The following is a 14,703-nucleotide window of genomic DNA, read 5'->3' as shown; positions in this document are numbered from 1 at the left end:
GGTCTCCCAAATAATAAACCCAGTGCTCTTCTTAGAGCGGAGTCGAGCATGAATTCTTTTCTGTCCAAAGTGTAATACCATAATATCAATTTTTGGTTTCACATTCATAGTATTCATCCCCTTTGTTTGCTGAGGCTATGCTTAGAGGAACTGTTCAGCAGGGCTTTCTCACATATATTTTCTTGGTTAGAGTACATTCAAAATTCTTTTCATTCTCTAGACCTCTCATAATTGGAAATAATTAGATTTAAGTTTAAAAATGTGAAATCCCTAATCAAGCTGAGACTAGAGGATATTAATAAGCAACTAGACATGGCAATATTTCATCTTGATTCCCCCTTGTTAAAAAGACTCATCAATATGTCAGATATTTAGACAGTTTTTTTAATAACAAGTTAAGGAAGAGGGCCTTTACAGCTTTCCATTTTCAATCTATGCAGTCAGCTTACTCAGAAGGCCAATATATTGGCATTGAGAAATGTAACCGCCTCTGTCCGTGCAGCTCTGGCCAGGTGGAAGTCCTACCCCATTATTTATTATATTGTAATTTATATTGCCACTTGAGATCAAAATGGCTTTCAGTAGTTTTGTCCTGGATGCCTTTTTCTATGACGTCTCAGAAAACAGAATACACCTCTACCTTGATATAATGCTGTCCTTGGGAGCCAAAAAATCTTACTACATTGTAGGTGAAACTGCGTTATATCGAACTTGGTTTAACCTGCCGGAATGCGCAGCCCGCCCCCGCCTCCCCCCGGAGCGCTGCTTTACCGCATTATATTCAAATTCGTGTTATATTGGGTCACGTAATATCGGGGTAGAGGTGTACTTATTAGGAACTGACAGTGTATCTGTGCACCAAGCAGTTGTCCTATTTGTATGGTCAACTGCTAAAAGAAGGAAAAGACCTGTGGCATAGGAAGCATATATGATTTAATTAGTTCATATTCTTTCAAATTTATTTTTATATAGATTTTAAAATTCTGGATTTAGTTTATTGTAATATATTTAGGTTTTGGCTCATTTGGCCTATGGCGTTGTCATTATTAATAAACTTGACTTGACTTGTAAGCTCACATCACAACCAATGCCATTTAATAAATGGTAGGATTTGCCTGCATATCTCCTGCTCGCCACTTCGAAAATTGACTCCAGAATATCATCTTTACTTGCCTCCACCTTAAAGTTCACTGGTTCTTTTCCTTACTGTGTTCTGCAGTGCTTAGATTCAGTATATTGGCATTATTGATAGTCCTGCCACTGTCTGCAGGGCACAGAAATGGCCTAACAATGTTAAGATGGAGACTTAAATGTTTCCACTAATGTACTGGAGTCAATGAAATTATTTAGCCCTATAATTGAAAGCAAAGTTCAATACTAGTGACAGTTTTTCCTTCACACAACCTGGTAAAGCTGGAATGCTAAGTGTATTAGTCACTGCAGCACAGTTTGTCTTCCACCACTAGGTGATATTACTTGCCCTATAGGATATGGCTCTGCAGAAATAGATTGCAAAGCTGAGGAACAAAAGATGCATGTGGTCTTTCTGATAAGCTCTTATAACTATAACTGGGGTTACATTAGTGTTGACATAAACCACTCTTTGTCACGTCAAGTCTAGACTGGATCAATAAGCTCTACCTGGAGTGAACTATGAAGGCTACTTGAAGCTTCAGTTAGTATGGAATGTTGCTGTACACCTCCTCAATAGATCAGACTGGAGAGAGCATATTGCAATTGTGCTTCATGTTCTGCAGTAGCTGCCTATATACTTTAGGTACTAGTTACAGTTTATAAAGCCCAAATGGCCTAGTTCCCTGTTACTTTAGACTGCTTCTGACACATATCCTGCATCTGCTTGAAAGGCTTTGGCTGGCTGTCGCAAATGTACAGCTCACCTGAGCCAGGAGAAGAGCATTCTTTATAGTGGTACTAATAATATTTGAAGCGTTAGCTTTAGAGTAACCACCTCTTTATACTGAAACTTACCACACTGGAGGGGTTATCTTGTCTTTTATTTATTTATTTATATATATATATATATATATATTTAAATGTCTGAAACAAAAAAGAAAAAGCTACTTTTATGGAAATAATTATTCGTTTCAATGGTTGCTTAAACAATATGAAAATATACTGTATTTCTGTAAAAGTAGCTTTTTTAACATTTTCAGTTTAGTAGGCAATGGGGAGCCAATCTGGAAGTCTTTACTAAGGCAACACTTCTATTGGAGTTCAAGGGATTGTTATCTCAGTAAGGTCTGTTGGATTGGGCCCAGTTCTAGGGTGTATTAGGTAACCATTGAAAGTCCCAAATCACTTATTTGTGGGGAAGATGTGCAGAGAGGCAGCAGTAGTGTAGACTCTGTCCTGGAGCTTGATCTAAAGCCCACTGGAGTCAATGGGAAGACTCCCATTGATTTCACAGGGCTTTGGGTCAGACCCCTGGTGTACTCCACACTCCCCTGCATACTAGTTAGGAGGTCTCAGTGGTGGACCTCTATAGCACCCCATGGTGGGAGGATTATGGGCAGGCAAGGGGTGCGATCAATGGATCTGTGCACAGATCAAACAGACCAGGTCCCTGGGTAGAGCGGCACAGCTCTTCTCCATGGTCATTATTAGTAACTGCAACCAGGCTGCGCAAACCGCCTGGGCAAAGAACTAGTATTTTGTCCCTCAGTACTGTTTCTGCAAAGCAAAACATGTTCAAATGAGTTCAGCTTCTTGCTACATAGATCATTCTGGCTTTTAAAATAAAGATAACAATGTTGAATAAATGATTATGCTGCATAAAAGTCAATGCAAATGTGTTACATATTGAACTCCTTTCTTTTTCTTTTCTTTTTACAGTATAAACTGGTAAATTCATTAGCTGGCTACTCTCATACATTTTAGTGGGGATGCATTTGCTATCATACTCATTCATCTGAACTGTAATTCAATAGTTAATGAATCTCATTAACTCTAACTTCAGAACAGTTATATTAGTGATTTGAATCCCATTCTCTTACCTATTTAATTTAATGAGATTCTTAGTTAACCTTATTACAGAACTCCATGAGGTTTAACCTTATGTGCTGAATGCTTCCCACAGCCAGAGGAAGAGAAGAAGTTAGCATATTAGCTCCAGGCTTGGTGCCACACAACCATCTCTATAGGGACTATCTGACTCCCACTTCCAATAATGCTGCAGCATGCACCATGCTTGTGACTTTACAGCTGCTAGAGAAGCTTGTTGTAGCATGGACTCAGCTTTTAGTAAGTCAGCTAAGTGCTGAGGGCTTTAAAATATATATGGGGTTTTGCATATTTAAAATAGTTTTTCCTTTATGTGCAAGACCAAGCAATTTATTTTAAACAGACACATACCTGACTTCCTATAGACTATTTCTAGACTCCAGCAAGGTTTATTGGTGGCAGAGCCATCGCTTGGAGTGGGAGCCAGCTGCAATGGGGTGAATTAGGGTTACCATACGTCCGGATTTTCCCGGACATGTCCGGCTTTTGGGGGCTCAAATCCCCGTCCGGGGGGAAATCCCCAAAAGCCGGGCATGTCCGGGAAAATCGGGAGGGCTGGGTGGTGCTCGGCCGGGGCCGGCCGTGCGGGGCCGGGGGCATGGTGCCGGGCCGGGAACCAGGGGCGCAGTGCAGGGCTGGGCGCGGTGCCGGACGGGGAGCCGGGGGCGCGGTGCCGGGCCGGGGTCCGGGCTGGGAGCCGGGCCGGCGGGGAGCCGGGCCGGCGGGGAGCCGGGTCGGCCGGGCCGGCGGGGAGCCGGGTCGGCCGGGCCGGCGGGGAGCCGGGCCGGCGGGGAGCCGGGTCGGCCGGGCCGGCGGGGAGCCGGGCCCGCGGGGAGCCGGGTCGGCCGGGCCGGCGGGGAGCCGGGCCCGCGGGGAGCCGGGGGCCGGCAGTGCTGGGCGGGCCGGGGGTGGTGGGCCGGGGCCGGCACCCCAGGGCCCGAGCCGACCCAGGCTGGAGCCGCCGGGGGGGCTAGCCTGGGCTGCGCCTCCTCCCCCCCACTCCCCCCTTACCTGCTTCAGGCTTCCCGCGAATCAAATGTTCGCGGGAAGCAGGGGAGGGGGCGGAGACTTTGGGGAGGGGGCGGGGTTGGGGAGGGGGTATGGGCGGGGCTGGGGGCGGGGCCGGGGGCCGTGGAGTGTCCTCCATTTGGAGGTACAGAATATGGTAACCCTAGGTGAATATTCTGGGATCTAAAAGAAGAAAGTCACTTATAAAGGAAAATTTTGCTGAATGCCTCTCCTAGGCTGGTTGTTGAGTATATTTATCACACAGTTAACTTGCTGGAATTTTGCATCCTCCCTTCATGGATCACCTTTTTAACAAGAGGAGAAATAAAAATGTGCATAACGCAGATCCAATTGTTTGTTAACAAAACTCCACAGTATAAAAACTAACAAGTATATAAGAATTCAATACGATAGAAATACTACCATTTTTGTGTTAAAACTTTTTTAAAGCACCTCTGCTTTTAAAATAATGATAAAATATATGTAAGAATAGCATACGCTATGGAGAAGCAAAAAATACTGCAAAATGAAGTCTGGGATCTCCTCCCAGGCTGCTCTCATGACTAGCAAGCTCCTTAGTAATCTCATGTTCTTCTTTTTTCCGCATGTTTGTGTTCTAAGACAAATGAGAAAAACTCCTCCCATATCACAAGCAATCCTTAAATCTTGTATTTTATCTCAAGAAATAAAAAGTGTATATGAAAAATATTCTGCCATACCAACATAAGATCCTCATTAAATTGGGAGAAATGAGTGTTACCATCTTCTGAGGATCCATCTCTTTGCACAAGTAAGGGGAATTGCAGTCCATACGAAAAAGATTTTGTATCTGATTTTTTTCATCAATACGTAACGCTGACTCAGTTAGTAGCTTAAGATTCCATTCTGTCTTGAAAGCAATTTGATAACATTTGACCAACATTTTTTAATATTAGGAACTTGTCAAATAATGTGTCAAATTACCACCTTCATTCACATCCATTTATCTCGTTGTCCAGTGGACCACATTTGAGCAAGCACACAAAAAGTTGGTAATGTCTTTTCATCATTTTTAATGGCTGTAATTTCATATTAAACACAATAGTGGATCTTATAGTTAATATTTGTCTTGTCAAGGCAAGCACATTTTATATATCATTTGTGGCTGCTAAATTCACACTTGCAAGTGATATTTTTCCACCTTATCCCAGCAATGAATTTTCTGTCCTTAAATTACAACATTCTATAATAAGATTTTCCTCCCTATGTTGCTGATTATAAATTTCAACTCAAACCTCAGTTTTATAAGGATACTAGTCTGAGTATATAATAAGGTAAAACATAAAGATGTTGTAAAGGCCAAATAGTATAACTTGGTTCAAAAAAGAATTAGGTAAGTTCACGGAGGACAGGTTCATCAGTGGCTATTAGCCAATATGGTCAGGAATGCAATCCCATGTACCAGGTAGTAAACCACTGACCGCTAGAAACTGGGACTGGACAACAAGGAATGGATCATTTGATAATTGCCCTGTTCCGTTCCTTCCTTCTGAAGCATCTGGCACCGGCCACTGTTGTAAAATAGGATACTGGGCTAGATGGACCATTGATCTCACCAGTCTGGATATTCTTATGTTCTTATATATTTGCCTCCTCTTTTTACATTTCAGTGCCATCAGTGGAATTGCAGAATGTTACTGAATTCAGAATTTCCCTGTATTTTTGGAAGTTCATAAACAATTAAATAAATAATCTTGTTATCCATGGGTTTACCCTAGGGTGACCAGACAGCAAGTTTGAAAAATCTGGACGGGGGTGAGGGGTAATAGTCGCCTATATAAGACAAAGCCCCAAATATCAGGACTGTCCCTATAAAATCAGGACACCTGGTCACCATACTTTACCCCAGCAGTTTTGACTGACATGAAAGTTTATTATTTGTAGATATAGCATTAAATCTATACATTAAAAAGCCTTTCCCTCTAATAAGTAATTATCAGTAGAATTCCATAATCTGTATGTTATTTCCATGTAACTGGTGGATTCATTGACTAATAACAACCACAAGTTTATAAACCTGGCTGGTTTGGATGCTGCTGCCAAATCTGCAGTCTCAGAGGCTCCAGATTGGGCTTTATCATATTATGGCCAGGCTGAATTGCTAGTGCGGGGTTTAGTGCTCAGTGTGCTATGTGGTATTAAATATAAACTACTTAATGTGGAGTGAAAGCTCTGTGGTAACCATAACTTGAATCCCCTATGGAATTGGAATGTCTATTCTTTATGATGGCCCCACCATGGGCATTTCACAGATTTTCTCTCCTTTTTAGTAAAAAGGGGAAGATGGATGGTCTTGGCACTTGGATTAAAGAGATCTGGGTTCTGTCAGTGCCAGAGATTTGCTCTGTGATCATGAGCGGCTTAGTTAGTCTCCCTGTGCTTTGGTTTCCTCATCTGTAAAATGGAGGTGATAATATTTCCTGCTTCCCAGGAGTGTGGGGAGGACAAAGTCATTCATGTTTGTGAGGGGCTCAGGGTACTAAAGTGATGGGGACCATGAATGTAGCTAGGCAGATAAAAACCTCTATTCAGTGTAGTTCTAACTGCTTCCACAAACACCCAACCCCACCCCCCAGATCCTGACATATTACCTACTCCTCCGTTAAATTTGGATCAGCCCTTAATGCTTACATAGCATAGGAGTTTGGAGCAAGTATGAAAGAACCAGCAGTGCTTATAAATAAGTTTGTCAGCTGTTGAGCATAATTATGTGGGCTCATTTTATAATTATTACAACCTGATAGCCGTTATTGAGGCACACTTATCCTTTGTGTAATGCGACGGATTTCAGTGCTTTTCTTCCAGGGATGAATTTAGCCCATTGTCTCGTTCAGTGATTTTCCTTTTATTTCGTTGCCTATTCTTATTTGCACAGATGTGAAAAACTCAGTTGGAAAATAAGAATTTTTTTAAAAGCCTTAAAAATGTACATTTTTAAAAAATGAGTGTTTTAGAAAAGGAAAGCATCAAGTACAATTTTGTGTATACCAATATGAAGCACACTTTATTTTTAACTTTATTGTCTTTCAGGGGGATCAGACATTGAATACCTTGATTTTTACAAGCCAGTGGTATGGTTTTGGATCCTTGTAGGACTTGCTTATTTTGCTGCTGTCCTGAGCATGATTGGAGACTGGCTAAGAGTCATATCGAAAAAGACAAAGGAAGAGGTAAGAGCATCTTGCATGTAAGAACAATTTGCTTCTTCATTTGTATTTGGATTAGAGGACAGGAAAACATATAGTAAATGTTTGCTTTTAGGGCATGAATCAAAGTTGCCTATATATGAGGTACAGCATGGGCTGAAATAGCTGATGTCATTGTACAATTCATTTGTACCAGTTTGGTTGAATATATATTGATTTTATGACACTACTTATAAACTCAAGTAAACATAGATATCAATTAAAGGAAAATGTGTGCAATACAAAAGTACACCTATCTTGCTGGAAGGAAATGTCTATTTTTATAGGAACTATTTCTGATAGTTAACCCATGCGCTCAGTGTTTGGAGAAATAATATTTTCCTATGATTTTTTGCTATATGATACAGATATGTAAAGCAAAAGAATCAAATGTACCACTACATAGCCATATTAAGCAGTAAGAGACTCCTGGACTTGTTTTAGCGATACATTAATTTGTCTTATGTTACTTGTCATACAGTGCACTGCACCTAAGGCATGGACCATTAAAATATGCCCAGAGGTGTTTTACAATAGTCTCATTCAGTTACATACACTAATTCGCAAGTCAGATGTGTTGGTTTAAGTTCAAATGTGCTTTTTCATGTAAATGTGTTTCTGTCATTCCAATGATGATAAAGTAGTTTAATTAAAATGTAATCAGTTAGCCAAATGGCTTAGTTTCAGTAAACATTTTGGGATAAGTAAAACCTCTTTTGGTTATGGCTAATGAGAACAGGCTTGATTAAAAAGCTTTAAACATAAATTAAGAAAAAATATTTTGTTCAGAAGCAAGATATTCATTCCATGTGATCTAGGTTCACGTCATCTACAAATAATTCATCTGCAGTAATCAAAGACAATACAAGGAATCATTGTTTTCAGTGGAGATACAATGTGAACTGCTCTTCTATATCTAGCGCTGTCTTGTGTTGCTTATGTTTAGTGGTATCATTCATGTAGCTGATTGCGAAGGGTTGATATGAGTGCATTTTTAGTGTGAATTCATAGTCACTTATTCTGAGAAAAGAATTGGCATCTAATTAGTGAAAGAGTATTAATCTAACGTCCTCTCTTAGAAGACAATATGTGTATTAGTTCTGCAGTAGTTAAAGAAGATAGCTGCTCATCTTGGCCCTATTCCTGCAAACCCTCTAAGGATATTTGTAACTTTACTCACATGAGTATTCCATCTGAAGTCAATGACACTACACATGTGATTACTTGCATGCACAATATGTTTAACCGTTTGCAGGTTTGGAACCCTGCTCTCTGGAAAAGTGGTGAAGGAATCTATGATGCCCACTCAGCACTGGCTGCTAGTAAATAAACAAAAAGAACAGGAGTACTTGTGGCACCTTAGAGACTAACACATTTATTTCAGCATAAGCTTTCGTGGGCTACAGCTCACTTCTTCAGATGCATAGAGTGGAACACAATCTGTATGTATAAATATTGTCTGTCTGTGTGTTCCACTCTATGCATCTGAAGAAGTGAGCTGTAGCCCACGAAAGCTTATGCTGAAATAAATTTGTTTGTCTCTAAGGTGCCACAAGTACTCCTGTTCTTTTTGCGGATACAGACTAACACGGCTGGTACTTTGAAACCAGTAAATAAACAGATTACTTCAAATTTTGCTGTTACAGCCTTAGTAATCTGAGCATAGGGAGTGCATGAGTCTTCCATTTGGGGAGGCTCACATGCGAGCGCCGGAAGTTCCCTAGAAGTGGTTGGGCCACTGGCACCTGGACCATGGCCCCACTCCCACTCAGCCTCTTTTCCCCCTCCCAAATTCCCACCCTGGCTCCACCTCTTGCCTCCCCTGAGGCCCCGCCTACCACTCACTCCTCTCCGCCCCTTCTCCCTAGGCCCCCGCCACTCGTTTCTCTTGGTCCCCGTCCCGGAACGGCAGGGACCACAATGGGGTCATGGCTCCATCACTTTTTCCTGCCTTAGGTGAGCGACGGAAGAGAGGATCTCTCTTCCGTCGCTCACCTAAGGCAGGAAAAAGTGGGCAGAGGGGCGCGGGCAGGGGGAGGCCATGGGGGATGAGGCAGAGCAGGGGCGGGAAGAGGCGGACCAAGGGTGGAGCCTCGGGGGAAAAGGCAGGGAGGAGTGTGGGTGTGGGGAGGGCTTCGGGGAAAGAGGTGGTGCAGGGGTGAGGCAGAGCGTGGGCGTGGCCATGGTCCAGGTGCTGTTTCACCCCCTTGTATCGAGCTTTGCATCCGGCACTCCAGAGGTGGTGGTGGGCTGGCACGCTTCCGGAGGGGTGACCTGCGCCACAGCCACGGCATTTCCCCCCTGCCTGGCTGGACTTTTGCCTCCCCTGACCTTTTATCTGCACTGCCCATGAATCTGAGTCTGACACATTTGACAAAAAACCTCTCTCTCTCTCTCTCTCTGTTACACTGAGGCAATTGCAGTCAGCTAGGTCATTCTTGTACTCCTGATATTCCATCTGAATCTTTCATTTACAGGGCCTTCTTAGTTCAGGAAAGCTCTCTTCAGGGTTTAGAGCAAGGCCTTTCTGTTCATGTCAGTGCATCTTTACCAATTAGATCTCCTTTTTCTTCATCATCTATTATTTTTGGACTATTTTCTTTCATCCAGTTTTCTGAAAGAAACAAGCTGATCTCTGTGGGCATGTATCCACGTTTTGTTTACGTTCTCTTTAAAGCTTGTTGAGTATCCCAGATACTCTGTGTGGAGATGGGCACTTCATTACTAAGGGAGAGAGTTTCAGAAGTGCCTAAGAGGCCTTGCCTAGAGGCAAAAGTCCCATTGTAAGTCAACAGAACTAGTGCTCCTAAATCCCGTTTACACTTTTGAAAGCTCTCCAGAAATTAACGTTTACCATATCTATTGGTTTCAGTGAACATGCTTTGAATTCTGTGAAACTTTAAGGACTTAATTTAATATTTTTGGAACATTATGGTGTTGTGCTTGATGCACTGGCTTGGGATTCTAGGTTAGGTTCCTTTGTCTGCCATGGATTTCCTGTGTCCCCTTGTGCAAGTCACGTAAAACTGATTCTCATTCACATTAACTTCTGATTGGAGAGTATAAATGAGAACCTGGTCCTTAATCTCTCTGTGCTTCAGTTTCCCATCTGTAGAACAGCGATAATAAAGCTTCCTTTCATATACCCTTTTGTTTCTCTATTAAGCTATGTCTACACTTGAAGCTGGGGATGTGATTCCCAGCTTGCGTAGACATATCCGCATTCGCTTTCTTTGAGCTGCCATGCTAAAAATAACACTGTCAATGCGGTGGCATCGGAGGCACCTCTGGCTAGCTGCCCAAGTACATGCCCAGAGGGTCTGGGTGGGTACATACTCAGGATGGCTAGCCCGAGCGGCCGCCCATGCTACTCCAGCTATGCTATTATTTTTAGCACACTAGCTCGAGCAGAGATAGAGCTGGTATGTCTACATGAGCTGGGAATCGCACCCCCTGCTCCAAGTGTAGATGTGGCCTTAGATTGTGAGCTCTTTGGGTGAGGCACTATTGGTACCAAATGTTTGTACAGCACCTAGCAAAATGGAGCCCTAATTTTGATTGAGGCCTCTGTGTACTACTGTCTCATACATTACGATTTATTTTTATTAATTGGACTTGGGATTTTTTTAAAACTTTGCGTGTTGATTTTAACTATGCACTGTAGGCATTTGAGTCCAAACTCAATTCTGGGTAATATTTAAACAAATACAAGTTTGGATGCTTTTAAATTCATTCCCCTATTGCATATTAAGTAAAATGATATTTCCCAGGTGATGCAGCACTCTACAGTACCAAACATATTTCCCTCAAGCACCAAAAATGCATACCCTATTCCCTTTCCTCTCCCTTTTCTCTTTTGTAGCCTCAACAAGCATATTCATTGTGGCTACAGAAAGGAACATTTCATTCTTCAGATATATGTATATATTCATGTTCCCTTAGCTAATGCAGGGGTACAGAATATTGTGATACACTTCTCTCTCTCTCTCTCTCTCTCTCTCTCTCTCTCTGTTTTTTTTTTTTAAAGGTCAGAATAAATACAGCCATAGAATAGCTGGCACTATTTGCTCAAGTAATTGCATCCCTCAGGTACTGAAATTTTCACTGTGTTGAGAAGCAAAGACTCACTGTGTGCTTCTTTATCCCATTGCTCAAGCATGTCTGTGAGTACTCACAACAGAGAATGTTGTAGCCATAGCTGTTAAGGTTTCAGAAGTAACAGAAATCAGCTTGAGCAGACTGAGTTTTGGCCCATTTTTGTGCTATTCTAAGAAAATATTAAAACACTATTTTTCTATTCTACTCTTGTGCACTTTGTATAAAGGAAGTTATATAAAAGTGTATGGTCTTATGCTGTAAGTCTTGTCTGGAAGAAGCTTTTTCTATGTTGATAAATCGTAAAAGCTAAACTTGAAAAACCCTATTACCTCATTTAGTGTTTTCTCCAATCATACAGGATGGTTCCTTGCCCTCTTGTGCAAAGAGTTCACCCTACAAGTGACTTTACTAGGTCAAACATGCTACTCCATTAGTATCATTTTGAGGCTGACTTTTCGACTGTCTGAGGACCTCATGATGAAGAAGTTCATAGATTTTTAAGGCCAGAAGGGACCATTATGATCACCTGACTAATCTCCTGTCTAACACAAGCCATAAGATTTCCCTATATTAATTCCTGTTTTGAGTCCAATAGCTGTGCTCGAGCTAGAGCAGGGGTCGGCAACGTTTGGCATGCGGCTCGCCAGGATAAACACCCTAGCGGGCCGGGCCAGTTTATTTACCTGCTGACGCGGCAGGTTCGGCTGATCGCGGCCTCCACTTGCCACGGTTCACTGTCGCAGACCAATGGGGGCGGCGGGAAGCGGCGCGGGCGAGGGATGTGCTGTCCGCGGCTTCCCAACGCCCCCATTGGCCCGGGACAGAGAACCGCAGCCAGTGGGAGCCGTGATCGGCTGAACCTGCTGCGTCAGCAGGTAAATAAACTGGCCTGGCCCGCCAGGGTGCTTACCCTGGCGAGCCGCGTACCAAACGTTGCCGACCCCTGAGCTAGAGAACGTCTTTTAGAAAAACATCCAATCTTTATTTTAAAATTTCCAGGGATGGAGACTCCACTGCAACCCTTAATAAGATATTCCAATAATTAATCATTCTCACTTCCAAAAATGTACATGCCATTCCCGTCTGAAATTGTCTAGTTTCAACTTCCAGCTGTTGGTTCTTGTTATACCTCCTAGACAGGAGAACCCTCATTATCAGATTCCTGTTCCCCAAGTTGGTACTTGCAGACTGTGATCAGGTCTTTGATAAGATAACCAGACTGAGCTCCTTGAACCTTTCGTTATAAGCCACGTTTTCTAATCCTTTACTCATTATCCTAGCTCTTCTCTGAACCCTTTTCAACATCTTTCTTGAAATGTGGACACCAAAACTGGACGCTGTACTCCAGTAGATTGCACTACTGCCATATATAGCGGTAATATACTCCTACTTGATATGCCTGTTTATACATCCAAGGATTGAATTAGTCCTTTTGGCCACAGCGTTGCACCGGAAGTTCATGTTCAGCTGATTTTCCTCTCTGGTTTCTCTTTGGTTCCTCTATGGTTCCCAAATCTTTTGCAGTAAAATATTCTTAAACAATTCCCAATTATTATTATTCTTCATATTTTTCCATTTAAATTTTTTTTTCCAGCTGATTTGGCTCAGAATATTTTTCAACTTTGGGATATTGGCCCTTTAAAAGCACCAAGTAAATATACTACTGGTTTAGACTTTATTATGTGTGCACATTACAAATGTAATCCAGTCTTGATCACTTGCACCAAAGCAACCACTGATTTTTTTTTTTTTTTTTAGGTCTGAGATCAAGTCTCTCTTTATCTGACAATGTGAGGTCTAATATAGAATTTCCCCATATATTGGATGTAACTTTTTTTTGAGTGAGAAATTTGTCGTCTATAATTTTTTTAGAAATCCCAAGGAAGTTTTAGTACTGGCAGCATGAGATCACCTGCATATGTCACTCAGATTGAAGTCCTCCATGATAATGCTATTTTTTACCCCTACACTTTGTAGATAGATGTGTAATGAGGCAGTCATTCTCTAATGTCATTTAGACAGTAATTAGTATTCCATTTTGTGCTTTATCTGTTAGAACGTTAATCCATAAGGATTCAGGATCAGCGTGCCATTCCCCCTCCCTTTTTGCCAACTCATACCTTCCTAAATAAGTTATAACCAAGGATTTTAAGATTCCAATCATGTGAAACTTCAAACCAGGTTTCAGTAATATCAACTTGGTCAAATTCATACTCATAAATGAGCAATTCTGTTCCATCTTGTTTATTATCTGGGCTCCTAGCATTGATGCACAGTCAATTTAAGAATTTCTTCTCTTCAAGTCCCCTGGTTTGAATGATTTAGTTAGGGATTGGTCCTGCTTTAAGCAGGGGGTTGGACTAGATGACCTACTGAGGTCTCTTCCAACCCTGATATTCTATGATTCTATAATTTCTTGATTAAAATTGTATTCCTTACATCTTGATTTTATGCTAAATGGGTGCTCCTTTGTTCCCCTTTCCCTTTTGTTGTTGGGAAAACCCACTTGACAGTATTCTACTGTTGAGAATAGTCCACTTCCACTTTAATTGAATTCTTGTTAGCACTGACCCCCCACTTGGTAAGGCAACTCCCATCTTTTCATGTATTGTGTATATATACCTGCCTACTGTTTTTTTTCCACTCCATGCATCTGATGAAGTGGGTTTTAGCCCACGAAAGCTTATGCCAAAATAAATTTGTTAGTCTCTAAGGTGCCACAAGTACTCCTCGTTGTTTTTGCTGATACAGACTAACACGGCTACCACTCTGAAACCTGTCACCACTTGACTTTCTGTCATCCTGGCCTCCCCACAAGGTTCTGCACCTGAGGAAGCCAGAGCAGATTCTGAGTGAACCTGAGTATTGTATTTGTTTGGCTTTCAGGTAGACATTGGAGCCAAGTTCACCCATGGTCTGTTCTGGTTTTCACTGTGTAGATTCTGGTGGAGGTCCCTGATTGGAACTCAGATGCCACAATGATGACTGCAATAGAAAGTTCTAAATAGCAGCATGATGATTTACTACACATCAGGGACATTTGATTCTCTTTCCGACTCTGGAGGAATTGCTCATTATGTTGTAATCCAGAAAAATGAAATTGATGAATTCCAATGAGAGAGAGAGAGAGAGAGAGTTTAGTATAAAATCCATAATGCCATAAATGATGCATGGCTAAAACTGAAATAATTCAATCTATTTAGTGGACTATATTGGACTCCGTTAAAATATTCTGCTTAAAATTAAGGACAATAGGGATTTACTGAAGGTGTGAAGTAGAAATTGAAAAGCATTAGTATATCATGGGTAGTAGAACCATGCGTAACTGATGGATTATGAGACAGGTTAAAGC

General features: G+C 41.7%; 1 protein-coding gene across 3 annotated transcripts in view; it reads left to right on the top strand.

Annotated features, from left to right (window-relative positions):
- KCNK2 (potassium two pore domain channel subfamily K member 2) overlaps positions 1–14,703 on the top strand; it is a 201,821-nt gene that overhangs the window by 161,436 nt on the left and 25,682 nt on the right. For all 3 annotated transcript variants that reach the window (XM_054022787.1, XM_054022786.1, XM_054022788.1), the window contains one exon: positions 7,099–7,238. In XM_054022787.1, coding sequence (XP_053878762.1) covers positions 7,099–7,238 — 140 coding nt within the window. The remainder of the gene's footprint in view (positions 1–7,098; positions 7,239–14,703) is intronic.

Source organism: Malaclemys terrapin, chromosome 3 (assembly GCF_027887155.1).
Source record: "Malaclemys terrapin pileata isolate rMalTer1 chromosome 3, rMalTer1.hap1, whole genome shotgun sequence".
Taxonomy (NCBI): Eukaryota; Metazoa; Chordata; order Testudines; family Emydidae; genus Malaclemys; species Malaclemys terrapin.
Note: the sequence above shows the minus strand (reverse complement) of the source record. Positions and strands in the feature narration are given on the sequence as shown.